Below are 17,317 nucleotides of genomic sequence, written 5' to 3'. Positions count from 1 at the left end.
AAGCAGCTGGCCTTCCCGGAAAGGCAGCGTTTGTTACTTGGCTATGGGCTCGATAGAAGGTGGAAGAAGAGCTCCAGATGTGTAAGATGTATTTGCATCAGTGTGTTACTCACCTGATGATCCCTGTGCTGTAGAGGGGCCAAAGGAAGGCAATTCAGGTGGAGGAAAAGAGTCTCCAGATGCTAGAAACTTTGCTACAGCAAAGCAAATACGTGCCGCCCGTTACATCCCTGTCTTATTGTGATATTCTGTTGTCTTTATTTGCCTTCTGAAACAAATCTGTGTGTAAGGCTGTGTGTGCATATATATCTTTTAGTAAGTTCAGTGGAACTGAGAAAACTTAAAATTGAAGAAGGGGTTTCCAAGAAAAGATTGAGAAATGTTGCCTTAGGTTACGGTGTTTGTGCTTGCGTTAAGTGACTTGCCAATTAACTTGCTTTAACTAGCACAAGCAGACATGCTTATCTAGATACCCTGCATATATTTATCACAAATGTTTGTGACCTTGAAGAATTTTTCCAGGACACAAGTGTGCCTGGCTAGGTAACTACAAATAAAATCAATCTTTAAGGAGGAGAATAACAAACTTGAATATAGCTGTTACTATGGTGGCATGTTCTTGTCTGTCTGAACAACCCATTTCAAGGGAGTTGAGAGGCACATGCTGCTGAATCTATATCAATTTATATTAGCTCTGTATCTGACCTGGGACTGAACACTGTCTCTTTAAAACATGCCAATTTTCTACACTGGTCCTGCCCATAATTTTTGATTTGTTTTTAATTATACCAAAGAAGGAAATAAACTGCATCCTTGCAAAATTTTCATGGCTGTTCTGATTTGGGGTGTTGCAGGGTGTAGTTAATGTTCTGAAAAGGCTTCGGGATTCCTGGATGAAAGGTGTGATGAAAGAAATGTGTACTGTTATTGTTTTAGGGGAGGAATCATGCTACTGGGTAAGCCTCTGTCACTGAGACTTGCTGGACTTGTTTGTTCTGACTTGCCTATGACTCCTTTCTTTCCTAATTCAGGAGATAAAGCCTCAAGTCTATGCTGTGATGCTGCACACTGCGTTGTGGTGTTCGGGACAGTACATCGCCCGGACAGAAGAGCTGCTTGCTGACCTCTCAGTGGTACTCGGAGGTGAGTCCCACAGCCTTCTGACTTGCTGCTTGGTAGTTTGGGCAGCATGGCTATATCGTGTGCAGATTTCTAGGGTTCTAGGGCAGCTTCTGAGCTTTGACCGAGGGGGTGGGGCGAATGGCACAAGCTCTGAGCTTACCTCTGATTTGAGCTGCCTTCCATGCATCAGTAATCCTTCTGATGCTTCCCCCTTTCTCCTCACCTAAAAGGTGTTTGTTTTCCAAGAATTCCTTGGCTCTTCTACAGCATGGCATGGTGACAGATCAGGCTGATCTCTAGTGACTGGGGGTTGTGGCAGGGGCGGGAGGTACTCTCACTGCACCCTGACTCTGATCTGCTTTTGCCATTGATGTGGTTAGAATGCATTATGGTCAGAACTACTGAGCTAACAGCAGGGTACAAGAGGGTGAGCAAAGTAAGGCAGTAGAAGTAGCTTCTTATGCTCTTATTTATTTTTGTGGGCTTTGTATGGAGCTACTGAAGCGTTAATCTCTGCAGAATCAACTTGGAAACACACAAAATCTGTCACCAGACCATTTCACCCACCCTACCTTGAAATGAAAATCAGACTGAGAAACCCTGGAGGGTAGAACTGCTTGTCTGGTATCTTGCTTCTGGAGCAGACTTCAGTCTGTCCAAGGGGGAGGAAAGGGAGGCAGGCAGAGCTGTTTTCAAGGCTGAAAACCAGAGACCTACTGCTATATTCTGGGAGTGCTGAATGAACATAAGATTCGTTTATCATGAACACTGCTGGAAGTGGAAATCTGAGGGGTAGAAGATGATGTAAAAGTAGCAGAACCTTACCCTAAACAGTTTCTAATCAGTGGCCATGTACTTAATATTTCTGTTACACTGGGATGGCCTCTCACATGTTCATGCACATTATGAAGTCCTTATGTAGTGAGTAGCCCTCCTAGTTCCACTAAAGCTTATTACAGAACACGGGAGTCTTTCTCAAGATGCTGGCTGTGGCAGTCTACTGCAGAAAGAGGCATTACTGATCAAGGTTATTTTAGTTGTTGGCCTTACAGTTGTGTCCCACAGATTGTTGTAGTGACATGGCAGGCCAGCTCTATCCCTGCAGTTTAAAGAACTCACAACTACAGCTGTATGCAAAATTGTTGAGAGAATAAGGAACAACAGATACTTTGTGCTGATTGCAAAGGTGATCAAATACTCAAGGAAGCCTGTATGAGCAGCATTTTGGCATTATGGATATAGTTACTGGTAAGCTCTGAGTCAAGACATTCCAAAGAGTAAAAACTGCTCTTGAATGTTGCTGCAAATTGCAAGAACAGTATTTGGAGCTGTTGTCTTTGCCCAGCTGAAGTATGTTCCTAGGAAGCAGCAAGACTGTGGTAGAGTTGAATGATGGGTAAGGGGAGGAGCTCAATTAGTAAGTGGCAAGTACATTAGTGGTGCTTTATCTGACTGCAGAGGGGTGGCATGCAGCACCTACTGTTTTTGTGGGATGTTTGAGGGTGTGGGGAGATCAAGCTGATTCAGTGTGACACAGAAGAACACACGTCTTACAATCTTCAGCAGATGCCTTCAATGTTTGGAAGTCTTCCATTGTATCAGAATTGCTTTGGGAGATATCAGACATTGAGTGATTGAGGCTGGTAGGTAAGTGACCTTATCCAAACAAGGGTTTTGTAGTACTTGGGCACTAGCTGCTGCTGTTTCAATGCTCAAAGTAGTAGAGGATGTTGTCGCATTCTTTGAGTGTGTGTAGTGGTTATGCTGCAAGAACAGAGGAAAAGCGTTTGGTTGGCGTCACTGCTTGTGGCAAAGGTGGGAGTGGGATTAGCATGTCTTCCTTGGTGGGCCTGTGTTTTTGCTCCAGCACTCTTGGGGGTAAACCAGATGTAGTGCAGTTGCTGCCATTCCCAACCACCCTGCCAATGTAGATCGCTTCAGGGATCTAGTCTGGATTTTCAAATGGCAGTCCCCAGGCCAGCAGATTAGTCTGTTCGGTTGTCTTGTGAAAGGTCCCATTTCTAGGAAGAGTGATTGTAGGGATGTGCTTGAATGAATTCATCTTTGAATGGAAAACTGGTCATGGCTGTAAGTGTGGAGCAATCCTGATGAGCAGATGTGCTGCCCAAGCTCTGCCACTGGCTCTTCGGGGTATTGTAGTATCAGTGAGCATGGGCATAATATTAAATAACTTTCTTATAGGAACACAGCAGCAGATCAGATAGCAGAAGGGAAGAGGTTACATGTTTTCTTTTATGTAGAGTTTTGATCACTAAAAACTTATTTCATATGGGAATAAAAGAACCCAAAATCCTGGAGGGAAGAAGGGCCCAAGAAAGCTGGTTAATATTCCAGGATCACTTCCTCCAAGCTCAGGAGTGCACCCCACAAAGAGGAAGGCAGGCAAAAATGCCAGGAAGCCTGCACGGATGAACAAGGAACTCCTGGACAAACTCAAACACAAAAAGGAAGCCTACAGAGGATGGATGCAAGGACAAGTTGGTGACAGCCAACATGGCTTTACTAAAGGTAAATCATGCCCAACAAATTTGGTGGCCTTGTATGATGGAGTTCAACGTTGGTGGATAAAGGAAGAGCAACCAGTGTCATCGACCTGGACTTGTGCAAAGCATTTGACACTGTCCCACATGGCATCTTTGTCTTTAAATTGGAGAGGCATGGATTTGACAGGACCACTTGGATAAGTAATGGGCTGCATGGTTGCACTCAAAAGAGTTGTGGTCAGCGGCTCGATGTCCAAGTGGAGACAGGTGACGAGTGCTGTTCCGCAGGGGTTGGTATTGGGACTGGTGGTGGTGTTTAACATCCTAACTTGACTGTCCTCATCCATGCTGGAGGACAAACGCATCAGTGTTAGCTGAATTGCCCTGTCTGCCCTCCTGAGAGTTAATTAGTAGCCTACTGCAGTTTGGGCAGTAAAAAGAAATCAAAGCATGTGGTATAAGGAAGCAAGAAATGCGAGGCTGTACAAAACACCTGACTCTGGAAGAGGTATCTACTCAGACAACTGTAGTAGTGGGGGTCTTCTGAGGAAAAGGCCCATCTATTAAGTAGTGCCTCTGCCACGAGAAGAAAGAAAGGCTGCATCTATGGTTGAAGGTGATGAGATCATCTCTGACGCCGCATTCATCAACGCTGCAGAAGATCAGAGTTTCTCTGGCCAGGGAGTGTTGCTGGGTGGAGCACAGTTCTCTCGGTTACTAGAGCACAGATAAGACCATGCAGAAGTCTGATTCCTAAACAGGGGGATCTGCCTACCGCTGAACTATTAAACAGAGATGGATGTCTCAGGCACAGGAGTCCCTCTCGGGTGGTTATTCTAGTAGCACATAACAATCCTGCCCTCCATGGCATAAGAGCAAAAAGGCTAGAGGAGCAAAAAACCACCAGTTCCCTGCACTCATGCTGATTTCTGAAATGCGTGGCAAAAGATCAGTTATTTTCTAAAGTTGGAAACAGGCAAGTTTTTCTTTCCCAGCCTTTCAGTGCAGCTGGTGACTAGCATGTCTGCTGAGGAAGTAGACAAAGATGGGGGCTGCTGTGCTGTGTCCTGCACTCAAGCATCACAGCTGAAGGATACATACTGGCAATTGTATGCTGTGGGAAGTGATGAGACTTGGTGCTTCCATTGAATAAAAGTTTTTTTTTTTTCCTGTTCTGGTACTTATCTTAGCAAGATGGAAGTAGAGAGCATCCTGCTCAAGGGAGGAAGCTGGTTAGGGTTTGAAGAAGTGTTTCCACTTTAATTTGTATATCATAGATACAAATTAATTACCTACATGAATGTATGGAAGTGCTTCCTTTAAACTGTTTTCATAATTTTAAAATGAAAACAGTATCGGAAGTGGAGGGGGATTTTATTCCTTATCTTCTGTGTTCTCATTTCCCCCAGCACTGTAGCAGTTCCTGTTTTCCCTTGCAAGTCTGTGTGACCCATGGAGAGCAAGCAGTTCTGAAATGTTGGAGGAGGACTGGGTCTGTGCTGCCAGTGTCTGTAGATGTAACTGTTAGTTGCACAAAAAGGAAATAGAGACTGAAATGCAGGACAGTGTTGCCTGTTGGAGCATGAGTCCCACAGGCAGCAAGACGCTCACTTCTAAAGTATCAGTCTTAAGCTTTTGTAGCTTAGGCATAAGGCCATGTCTTGAGGAAATCTGTTTGTATACAGTTCAAGAAAGCTGGTGGTTGTGAAATGAGCACTGTTGCCTCAGTATCTGCAGAGTCAGCCATATGCCATCAAGGCTGTGCTGCGTGTTATCTGTGTCCACAGCAATGGAGGGATGTTGCTCTGATTCTTGGTTGAGTGGAAGCATACTGGGGTGGGGACAGCTGAAGGGTAGGGAACCAGTCTGAGTTTGGTAGGGGCTCAGGCTGGAGAGCAGAAGCTCTCCAGTCAGGAGATCAAAGTTGGATGCTAAAGCAGCATTTTAAAATATGAGAGGTGGCTAGCCAGGCAGGGGCAGAGGCATGTTGCTAAAGTGAGCTGTTTGGTTAGCTAAGGCGCTTGTCCTCAAGCGCAGTAGTTGGTTGGCTGTGAGGTATGCTGCAGTCCCATGAGGTGGGACTGGGAAAGACCACCAGTTGTGAGATGAGGATGCCCCAGGGGAGACTGTAGCACGTTAAAGAAACTGAGGCAGGACAGTCCTGCTCGTCTTGGGTTTTTATCCAAATCTCTGCATTGATGTTAAACCGTCAGGGGTACTGGATAGTGTATATAGTGGAAGGTCTAGATGGTCAGAAGTGAAGGCCTCTGTGGACCGGTGTAGCTAGTGTCTGTATATTAGGTGCTCACTGCAACTTGCAGTTTCCAAATAAAGTAATCTTGTCCAGCCTGGGCTTTCAGGCTGCTCCACAGTCTGCCTTGCAGAGCCTTGCCATCAGGGAACTGAGCCTGTTTAGTGGGGAAACAGATGGATTTGGGGAAAACTTGGACTGTGTGTTGCCAGAAGAACATAACTTTGACCCAAAAAAGTGGGCGCAACAGAAGGACAGGTACCAGGCTTCTCTGTAGCATGTGACACTCAAGGCTTGATCCTGGTTGTGTGTCCTGTGTATTTTGGTAACTCTATGCTTCTGTCTGACCACCAGCAGTTGTGCTGGCTGAAGCTATGCTGTTTAACTTTTTCTTACTCGTATGAGTGGGTAAAAGCTTGCCAGCTTTCCTTCTTAAGCAATGGACTGGGATACCTGCCAGCACTCTCGCTAACCAAAACCAAGCTTTTATCTGAGGAGATTAAATTCTGAATTGCTTCCAAGGTCTCTGTCTCACTGAGCCCGCCCTCACTGTATGCAGACCTCTCAGTTGCTTCCTCTGTGGCTTTATCCTCCTTTTTTTTTCTGGTTTGCCTGGCACATCATCTCTTTCTTGCCCTCAGGGCAGAGTGTATATCCCCACTCTGCCTTCCCACCACTTCACTGTCTTTTACTGTCTTGGTTTTGTTTATCACACCCTCATCTTCACTGCTGATCTGTCCTCTCAGCTCATCTCCTAAGAGAGAAACTCTGCTGTTTTCCTGTTCTGCTTGCTTATCTCTACTTGCACTGTACTGTCTTTCTTGCCACCTTGTAGTCAGAAAACCTGCAAAGCCTTGCTCTCTCTGCCTGCCTTTCTGCCCCTTCCTGTCCCTCTTTCCTTAGATGTTGCTCAGAAATGGCTGTGCCGTAGGCCTGAAAAGGGGAAAATAGCATTTAGTATGTCTGGTCCAGAGCAATACAAACATGGATCAGTTGGGGCAAAACAGCATGGTGACTAGCCAGCTGAGTTCCTGCTCCCTGGAGCTGGCTGCTGCCACTTGTCTCTCCAGGCACCTTTGAGAGATTCTCTCAGGTTTTTCTGATACTCTGTACTAAATACCAGCCATGAAGTAAAGACTCAGTGCATGGCCTGACGATTACTACGTAGTGCACTGTGGAATTACTGGGTATCTGAAATAATTGTGCTTAAGGCTTTGCATCATTCCACAACAAAGCCACTGAGGACATGTGCAAAAATGCGGTTTTGCTAATGCTCTCTTGCTTAATGCTGCACAGAAGGACGTAAGTGGAGGAGAAAGATTTATGTGCTTTTGTCCATGTGAGTCAAGTTCCCAACCCTTTTACAGGTCTGCTGTTGGCTTTCAGTGAGTTGCTAAGTCTGGGTCTTGTTGCCTTATGTTTATGCATGAGTAGCTGTTTCTCTCCCCTGTGACAGAGTGTCAGGCAGGAGATGGGATGTGGTCTCTTACAAATGTGTGTGTGGTTTGGGGGCAATAAAACCCAAACTCTGTAGGGGATCAGTAAATGTTACTACTCATACCAACTAAAAATAACTTAAGGTTGTGATATATGGCATCTCTAGCATCCATGGTGCAGAAGTTATTTCATCAGTCATGAATTATTAAATTTATGTTCAGTTTAAGCACCTGCATGGGCAGTCAGCTGCACTTGAAATCTATAATATTTCTTGATGGGAAATTGTCTCTACTAGCAATATCTATACAACTCTAGGCTTTTCTCAGAGGTGTGTGTGAGGCAATGGAGGCAAGTTAGAACTCAGGAAATTCTGAATAAATATAAAGAAAAGGTTCTGCCATGAGGGTGGTCAGAGACTGGACTAGGACCCCTGAGAGACTGGGTGATCTCTGTCCTTGGAGATACTTAAAACTTGGCTGAACAAAGCCCAGAGCAACCTGCTCTAGTGGGACCTGGTTTGAGCAGAAGGTCAGACTGACAGGGTCCAGAGGTCCTTCCCAACCTCCTTCATTCTGTGAGGTTTGTCAGCTGGCTAAGCTGTGCCAGATATAGTTTGGCTTAGGAATGCCCTTTTGTCTTTGTAATAGAGTTGAATTTGTCCATGTTTTCTTCAATGCAGATACTGATCCAGATGGGCAGAGGAGCGAATCAATTAGAGCCATGGAAGATAGCAGTCATCGTTGTGGCAGTGATAGTAGGCTTAGCCTTCATAATTGGCTTGCTTACATTTTTTTTGTGCAATGGTAAGTGCACTGCTTTTTGTTGTCACAAGACTTCAGGAATTTGTGTTTTGCTTGCTACTGTGATTTAGGTATAAAATTCACCCTGGTACAGAATTTGCCTGAGAAAACTTACTAGACCCTATTGAAGTTCTGAACTGATTAGAAAACCTGCAGGAATAGTTAAATGCCTGCTTCAGGTAAATAATATTTTTGTCCCTCTTTGTTTCTTGTCTTGCCCTGGTGTCTCCACTGGTATCCATGGTTAACCAAAGGCTAGCAGTCTCCTGTATAAGCCAGGGGTGGTGTGTCTATCACTCAGGCTATGCCTAGTAAGCTTGGTCTTGAACAGAGCTTATCTTTGCTTTTTGATAACTCTGCATTATGGAGTCCCTCTCTGCCATATGCCTGAGAGCCAGATTTTAAATTTAAACTGACTGCTGAATGGATGCAAATAGCTCTGCCTCTCTGGTGGACAGGGACATGACAGAGTGCAGCTAGGGAGAAGTACGTGTACCTAAGTCAGAAGGGACGTGTGTGACCTGGTGTATCTCATGCTGTGCTCACCTCAGGCTGATGAGAAGATGGTCTCCAGAGAAATGTTGTAGAGGATGCAATGTAGAGCTGCTTGGGATGGTCTTCAAAGGAAAAATGAACCCCTAGCTGGTCTGTGGAGCAATAAGGTGGCTCAGAGCCCTCATTTCTCACAGTGCTGCCTGGAGCTTGGCCCAAGCTGTAATTCCACAGCTGACAGGGTCATGGTCAGAGCCTGGGAGCCTTACTTGTGCCATGCTATGTGAGGGGCTGTGCATCACTGAATTGTACTGAAGTTGATGAGTGGCCTTTTCTCCTCTCTAGAGCAGGACCGATATTATGAAGCATCATTCCTTATCACCAACGTCGAGTACAACCCTCAGTACGAAAGGCAAACAACAGAAGAGTTCAGGAACCTGAGTGAAGAGATTGAAATCATGGTAAGCCAGGATGTTTCTCTGTTTCTGCCTCACCTATGGTGAAGAGTCCTGCAATTATGTGATTGGAAAGAAGAGTCGGAGGTGATGGTGCCTTATCCTTATGCAGCCAGCCTTACCTTTAAAACCTTTCTGTAGTGGGATAAAGATGCTTTGCTGACTGTGTGCAAGCACCTGATAAGCACAGATGCTGTTCCAGCAGCTCTGTAGTGGAGCAGGCACCCACAGAGCACAAAGGACAGCAAAATCTGCCTACTCACTGTTCATTTTGGTTCTGAAACCTCTGATAGAAGTTTAGCAGTAACTTCAGTGTAGAGGTGGAGATCTGAAGGCATTTTCTTGTGTTTCAGAGGCTTACAAGAGTGCTGTATCTTGAGAGTGTATACATATTAGATGTGTATATTAACACACTCTTTTCCTTTAACAGATATCTACAATATTCAGGGGGTCCTTCCTAAGTAAAAAGTTCATCAGGTCTCATGTTGTCAGTCTAAGGTGAGTACTGTGAAGGTCAGGAATAAGCAGGGATGTGATAAATACCCTTTCTTCCTACCCCTTGACTGTATGGAGTGTGTCTGGTTCATGCTTCCTGTGGGAGCTCAGGGTGGTGTTTACCCTCTGCATAGGAGGTACTATCATCCCCCTCTAAAAAGGTCTGAAAGAGTAAATGATTCTACTGTGGGATATTGGGATAGACAGTTGAGGGGAAGTGAGTGGGACACACAGGTAAAAGGTCCTGTAAGAGAGCTTTTAAGTCTTCTTTGTGCAGTAATTCTGTATCACACTCAGCAATAAGTGTCACCGCTTCTCTCTCCTTCACATTACTTAGGTTTGGAGTTGTATTTCAGTAAGACTCAATTCTGCTGTAGAATATTTTTCCCTAGACAACAAAGAATGCCAGACCTGCCACAAATGCCCTCCTTCGCAGCACTTCTGGGCTTTCTTGCATTTACCTGTCTCTAGATGGAATGAGTCATTTCCTTAACCTGCTCTACATTGTTTTCTGCTGCTGGTTTCTTGTGTGAGCCTCCCATACTGTGTACTGACTGAAATTACAGAAGTGAGGGGCTGGACTTCAAGCAACATCTTTAATCCTTTTAGGGTGACCAAACAGCGTGTCTCTTCCACGCTTGTTTTTGCTACAGATACCTTCTTGTGTGACTGAGCGCTGGACCAGCTTAGCTGCATCTCTGCTACCTTTTCCTCTAGGCTTCAGTTGGTTTTCCTTTAGACTGTGAATCTAAAGTATTGGGCCCTATATTTTCTGTTGGCAGTAAGTGACCATGCCTTGCTTTGATAAATTGAACTATTGAGATTTTTGTTTCTAGATCAACAGAGCTAACTGGCCAACATAAATGGACAGGTGACTTAAAAGCAAAGAAATGCCAAAAGGCCTTTTAAACTTCTGTGGCTCTGAACTGAGTCTTGTTGGGTATCTATTGAAGGGTTTTAACTTATTGTGTTGTTCCTACCGCTCTCTGTCTCCTCGTGACTATGAGCTGTATGGAGATGGAGCAATCACTCCCTTTGGTCTCTTCCTCAGCTATGCTGCTTATAACAGCTCCCAGAAGATTCTGTCTGATCCTGGCTGTAGTGAGAACCAAGCCTTTTGCTGCCCGCTGACATATGTAGTAAATCTTCCTTTACTTGTGCACAATTATGCTATTGTTTCTATGCATCTGTGAAGACCAGACCTGTTCTCATATAAGGAAGGCAGAGGGTGCGAAGCAGAACGAAAAGGATTAGTGGGCAAAGAGAGAATGACACCACTTTGTTTTTGTTGGTTTGCAGCCCAGATCCTGGTGGAGTGCTTGCATCTGTTGTTCTGGTATTTAGATTTGCCTCAGCTGACGGTGAGGCAGCAACCTGGGGTCTCGTCAACCGTGTGTTAGGTACAAGGCTGAAAACAAGTTCCGTGTTCTTGAATGTTGACCAGTCTACCCTTACACTCACAGGCAAGTGCCTTAGGTTTTAGCTTGGAATTTGTTCCTCATACTTTGCTGTTCTCAGTGTAATGAGTTTCACTTCAGTATGCAAATATTGTCCATTACTGTTCTCTTCTTTTGCCTTGGTATAATTGTGGTACAGCTGACAGCCTGAGAACTTGGGAAGAAGTAGTAGGAAAAGAACTAGAGGAGACTGGCACTGATGTATGAGTGTGAGCTCTCCTCTGTGCATCAGAGGCCCTTCCTTTGTGACCTAGCTGTGTTGAATGAGAGAGCCCCCCTGCCCAGTTCATCAAAAAAAGACACAGCTTTGTGACCATGGCTTCATAGATTGCTAAGGGACACAGTGACTTGGACGGGAACCTGTATCACCAGGCCCTCAAATGCAGAGCCGTCAAGCTATTAAAAAACATGCAAGCTGAGATGGTTCACTTCTCTACTCCATGCCATTTTGCTTATTTGACAGATCGCAGTAGCAAGTGGTCATAACAAAACCCTGAGGTTCCCTGGGCAGTAATCAGCTCCCAGGAATCTGTCATTGGTTACCATCAGAATCTGGTATGGAAAAAATCAGTAATGTTACAGTTCAGCTCCTGACACTGAGGATTTGTGTGGACTGTTTTGACCACCTTGCTAGGCTGAACCTGAACAAATGCATATGGGCTTTTATATAGTGCCCAGCCCCTAGCACATGTAGGTGTTCCTTGGACCTGTTTGCACTCATCTGCTATAGGTTTTTTTTAGTTTTGAGATAAGACAAGAAAGATGTATCCTTTGGCCTTACACTTTCAGTGGAGAGCAGAGGCTTAGCTGAACTTGTCCAAAAGAGCAAATTACTCCTCTTACCATGCTGTCAACCTCATGCAGCAATGCAAGCCATTTAATTTGTGTTTGGATATAGGGAGGGAGTCTCTGCTACATCACATAGCAGTATGAGAGATACTCAGTGTGTTGTTTTTAATTTCAGAGTTGAATAAGGAAAAAGGAGACAACCTCTTAAACAACTGTAAGTACAAGTGCTTTATAGAAAAGGTCCAGGGACATGGTGCTATAGGTTGTGTGTTTACAAGATTCTTATGCTTTTGAGATGCAAGTTGAAAAATAACTTGTTAAAGATACTAGAGCAGTAGGTAATTCAGGAGCCAGGGAAGACATTGGCTCATTTTCTTGTGGTTAGGCTGGCTCTGTAGTGTTTGCAGAATCGGGCATTCTGACTTGGTGGTGGGAAGCACTTGCTTTGATGTTGATTATGGGAAGTAGGGGCATGGAGGTGAGTTGCTGTTAGTGAGCTTTGCTTGAGGACTACAGTTGCTGTGGGCTGATATTCTTGCTGTGATCCTTCCAAAAAGATCTTCCCTCTTGCCACCTCCTCCCTGCAAAAAGGTTTGGCAGTGGATGTCTGTAAGATTTGAGCTAAACCTTGCAATCTACAGGGAAAGGCCAGAGTGTGGGAGAAGAGCTGTCCACAGTGAAAGCAAGGCAGTGGCACAGCCTTGGACAAGGGCAGGTTCTTAGTCCCTCTACAGTTCTGTGCTGCACTGTGAGGTCTTGGAGCTCCCCTGGAAACAGGGTTACAGCATGTGTCCTCTCCCGGTCCCCTGCGTGGTCTTGGCCGTGCAGTGTCCTGCAGGAGCCTTTGCATGTTAACTTTCCATCTTCAGATGGACTCTAAGAATTAACTGGTTTGGATCTGACTTTTTTTTGGCTGAGTAATACATGACTATGCTGTTGGCACAGGGGCTTTAAGTAAGCTGTTGGAGGAAGAGGACACTATTTTTTTCTTTGTTCCTGCTCTCAAGGCTGACCTGGAGCTCACCTGAAAAAATCCTTCCTTTGTGTGCTCAGTTTGTGGGTGGGTTTTTTGTTTGTGGTTTTTTGCAACCTCCTTCAGCAGTTCAGCGATGCTTGAAGCTGTGCTGGCTATGTTGGTCTCGCCTTTGCTGTACAGCTGGCATGTTACAAGTAGTAGTGGACAGTGGAGTAGCCTCCACTGTTTTGAATTTACAGGGGATGTGCAACATTTGTCCTGTGCATGTTTTGGTGGTGCTGTGTGTTAAAGCTTAGAGCTGACCTGGTTGTTTATGTGGGAGTTCCTCAGTATTTTTATACTCAATTTTTAAGAAGTCTTTAAAAAAAAAAATGAAACCAAACAAAATGTTATTTTTTCATACTGTACCAAGAGAAGTTTTGCCTTTAGATAAAACTTAAATGCTATTATTATGAAAGCTATATGAATGTAAATGCTTAGGTGAATTATCAGTGTGTGTCTTCATGCCTAATAATCTGTGTGTACTTGCACACACAGACATTAAGGGGTATGTATATGTTAACCTTCCCTCTGTACAGTTCTGGTCAAATATCAAAGTAAGGTTTGTAGAGAGGCAGTATTTTTTTAACTAGGTAAACAGTTACAGCTGGGGAAAATTGTGTGTTGGATATACAGCCTTCAGCTCCCATGGGAGTACCTATAGGCTTGTGTATCTGAAAACTGGCTTAATGAAAAAGTAGTGACTCTTCTACTGAACTGTTTACCTCACATCTATCCTGAGATGCTTGTGGCTGTGACACTTGGTTTCCCTGCTATTGGAGGCACGGCTTTAGGTGACGGCTGTATCTTCATACCTCTACCCTGTTATGCCGCTGCCTGACACCACGTGGGCCTTTCCCAAAGCAAGACTGATTTCCCTCAAGCAGCTAAAGCAGAGCTGCCTTGTCTTTGACAGGCTGTGGAATACGCAAACAGGCGTTCTCCTTTTCGGGAGTGGAGAGAATAGCTGGCGGGCAGCAGGCGCAGGATGGGGAATGGCCGTGGCAGGCTAGTATTCAGCTTGATGGGAGACATCGCTGTGGTGCGTCAGTGATCAGTAATACATGGCTAGTGACTGCAGCCCACTGCTTTAGAGGGTAAGTTGTCAGCACCTTTCTGATTGTACAGGCCTTAGGACTCTTCAGTCCTCTGACAGGTCTGCTCTGACCTTTTGTGACACACTAATGTCTGTATCTGCTGAAAGCTAATGAAGTTTGGCTCTGCACTGCCCCTTAGGCAAACCCAGCTACATTGCATTTTGATGCTTAAATCGAGAGCTAAGCTCCTTTGGGCATCATGTTTTGTGTGGCTGTGACATCATCTCATATCTTTCAGAGGAAAAGATCCTCGGAGGTGGACTGCCAGCTTTGGAATTCTGCTGAGACCTCCAAAACAGAAAAAATTTGTCAGAAGAATTATCATTCATGAAAAATACAGTGACTTTGTCATCGATCATGAATATGATGTGGCTGTTGTGGAACTTGCCTCTCCTATTGAGTTCACGAGTGATGTGCACAGTGTCTGTCTTCCTGAAGCGTCTCACATATTCCCAGACAACACTTCCTGTTTTGTCACAGGTTGGGGAGCTTTGGTGAATGATGGTGAGTGTCTCTTGCCTTCCTTGTATCTCGTAGCTTGCAGTTGAATTCAACACTGAACAATACATATACAATACATATACAAAAATCCCTTTGCCCATTAGGCTAAAGAGCATCTGGTGAAGATGGAAGATGGAGAAGGATTATATTTGAGGACAAGTGAAAGACTTTAGAGGAAAAAAGAACTTCCTGAGACATTGTCCGGGTAGCTCCATTCACTGCCTGTGATGGCAGAAAAAGCTGTAGGAAAACCTGGCTGCTCCTAATTGTAGAATCATAGAATGGTTTGGGTTGGAAGGAACCTTCATCAAGGTTGAGTTCCAACCCCTTGCCATGGGCAGGGACACCTTCCACTAGCCCAGGTTGCTCAAAGCCTCATCCAGCCTGGCCTTGAACCCCTCCAGGGATGGGGCATCCATAGCTTCTCTGGGCAACCTGGGTCAGTGTGTCACAACTCTCAGAATAAAAAATTTCTTCCTGATATCTAATCTAAATCTACCCTCTTTCAGCTTAAAACCCTTATCCCTCATCCTATCACTCCCCTCCCTGATAAAGAGTGCTTCCCCATCTCTCCTGTAGGGCCCCTTGAAGTACTAGAAGGCTGCTGCTAGAAGATCTCTTTTTGGGGGAGGGGAGGTGTTTTCTACCAGGTACTTTATTTGAAGGAACTCTGTTTCACCAAGAGGGCAGGAATATGCTCTGTTTTAGGTTGCATACCCTGTCTGCAAAGTCTATCGCTGCTTTTCCTTCTAGGCTCTAGTGTTAATCATCTTCGACAAGCAGAAGTGAAAATTATAAGCACTGAGACTTGTAATAATAAAGAAGTGTATGCTGGGGCGATAACACCTGGAATGTTGTGTGCTGGATACTTGGAGGGGCAGGTGGATGCCTGCCAGGTAAGTCTCTTCATAGGTAGTAGTAAGGAAACAAGTGGGGTGGGAGGTGATGTTTCCTAGAAATAAATATACTTTGGGGAATCTTGATTGAGTTGATGGGGTTCAGGATCTTGACAGATGTAAACTAAGAGCTTTGTTGCTCCTGGGCTGAAGTCTGCACTTAGGTTTTTGGGTTTTATGTATAATGCACATGTGAGAGAATGCAGATACGAGGGTGTGGAGTGGGAGAGAGAATTAGACATGGGTTGTCAGCCTCTGTCTTCACAGTAAATCGTGTGGAGGTTGAATTATAGCTGTGGTCTAGAGACAAATATCTGTCAGCTGTAACAGAACAACTTGAGGTTTGCTGCATTAGTGAGATGAATCCTGTGTGCTCTTTGTTCTTGCCTGCTGACATTTTTCTCCTTAGGGTGACTCTGGTGGGCCACTGGTGACTATGGACTCCAGAGGAATCTGGTATCTCGTGGGAATAGTGAGCTGGGGAGATGAATGTGGCAAGCGAAATAAACCAGGAGTGTATGTGCGAGTGACGTACTATCGAGACTGGATTGCCTCCAAAACGGGCATCTGAAACCTCCAGCGGGTCAAGTTTTGTGGGCTGTGTGTAAGACTATTCCTCTGACACATTCTGCTCTGTGGTTACTCTCTAAACAGCTGCTGGCTTAGCTTGTGGTCATGTATCAAGTACCAGTGAGCCCGGAGTGGTTTAGGACTTGAAAACTGGTTTGGCCTACAGCCAGAAGGGAATGGACTTGATCCATGTGACAGCTGTTTGTTCAGGAAGTGCTCCATCAAAGGAACAACTGCCTTCGTCTATATGCAATATACTGATCCTTTTTTATCATGGTCAGATGTCTTGGCCCCTACTTTTATGTCCAGGTGAAGTGTTTGAGCCCAAACACTAATTTACCAGCATCCAGGACAATTGATAACTAAAACGTGGCCTGTGCATTCGCTGCGTGCTCCCAAGGTCCTGTGTATCTGTAGACCAGATAGAATCCAGCCCCTGACTCCAAGGCTGCTGTGCTCGTGAATTATTGAGATTTTTTCCTGCCTCATTCCAGGGAGCATATTCTAATGAAGAACAGAAGATGGCTTAGTGAAGTTCTGGTTCTTAATATCGCATTGGACTGTTACCTAAGTGAATAGGGAGTTTTTCCTTGCTGTGTTGTCCTGAAAAAGGGATCAAAGAAAAACACTATCTTCTGTCCACCTTCTTTGAACAAGTGTGTATGTGCCCACTCATCGCTTCATGTGAACAGCCCCTACCACAGCATTTGCCTGGAGCCTAATTGCTGGACTTAAGACCAAAACCCACTTTCTGTTTGTACCAGTCTGTCATGTCACAGTATTTGGCTGAATTGATTTCCATTTTTAACTTTCCAGGTTGTAGTGTTAGGAGTAAAAGTCTTTGGCTTTTTGTGCATGATGGAGGATTGTAGCAATTTCAGTATGACCATTGCCAAAAAAACCCCTTCTCAGACTGCTTATTCACGTAAAAGGTGTTGTCAAGTCTTTATCATTTAATGTGTGTATCTTCAGCTGTATCTGGAAAGAAAAAAGCTTTTGTGTTACAGTGGAAACATCTGTCTCCTTCAGAGCAGGGCAGAGCATCTGACTCGCTAATCTTATGTAAAGATCTCTTCCATCAGGAAGTGCGTGCCTGTGTCTCATTGACAGTCCGTAACTAATCCATTTGATCTCAACCATACAAACTTCATGTTCTGACTTCATGTTTTCAAGAGCCCGTGTTTTTCTCTACCTAAGATATCTCAAACACTTCCTACACCCCAGCAGAAGAACACACCTATTTCTGGTAGGGATGCTTTCTTTGGTGTGTCTGCAGATTCTTTCTGAGTGTGGATGCTGATCCTGCCAACAGCAAGTGCTTAGTTGCTAAATAAAGAGCCCCTCAATTGCTCTCTTCTCCCTCTATGGTCAGAAGAGAAAGAACTCGGCAAAGGAGATACCAGCCACAGTGCCAAGACCTGGAGCTGGGCCAGTGG

At 44.8% G+C, this 17,317-nt stretch overlaps 1 protein-coding gene across 1 annotated transcript; it reads left to right on the top strand.

The window, feature by feature from the left end:
• The first annotated feature begins 1,050 nt into the window (after positions 1 to 1,050).
• Positions 1,051 to 15,882, top strand: LOC104465580 (transmembrane protease serine 11E-like). The gene is given in 10 exon segments (XM_010078683.1): positions 1,051 to 1,143; positions 7,994 to 8,117; positions 8,952 to 9,067; positions 9,492 to 9,559; positions 10,856 to 11,019; positions 11,978 to 12,016; positions 13,734 to 13,914; positions 14,153 to 14,418; positions 15,169 to 15,311; positions 15,721 to 15,882. Coding segments are annotated over 10 exon segments (1,356 nt in total).
• The last annotated feature ends 1,435 nt before the right edge of the window (positions 15,883 to 17,317 follow it).

Source organism: Pterocles gutturalis, unplaced genomic scaffold, assembly GCF_000699245.1.
Source record: "Pterocles gutturalis isolate BGI_N339 unplaced genomic scaffold, ASM69924v1 scaffold12478, whole genome shotgun sequence".
NCBI lineage: Eukaryota > Metazoa > Chordata > Aves > Pterocliformes > Pteroclidae > Pterocles > Pterocles gutturalis.
This window is presented reverse-complemented; position numbering and strand designations above follow the sequence as displayed.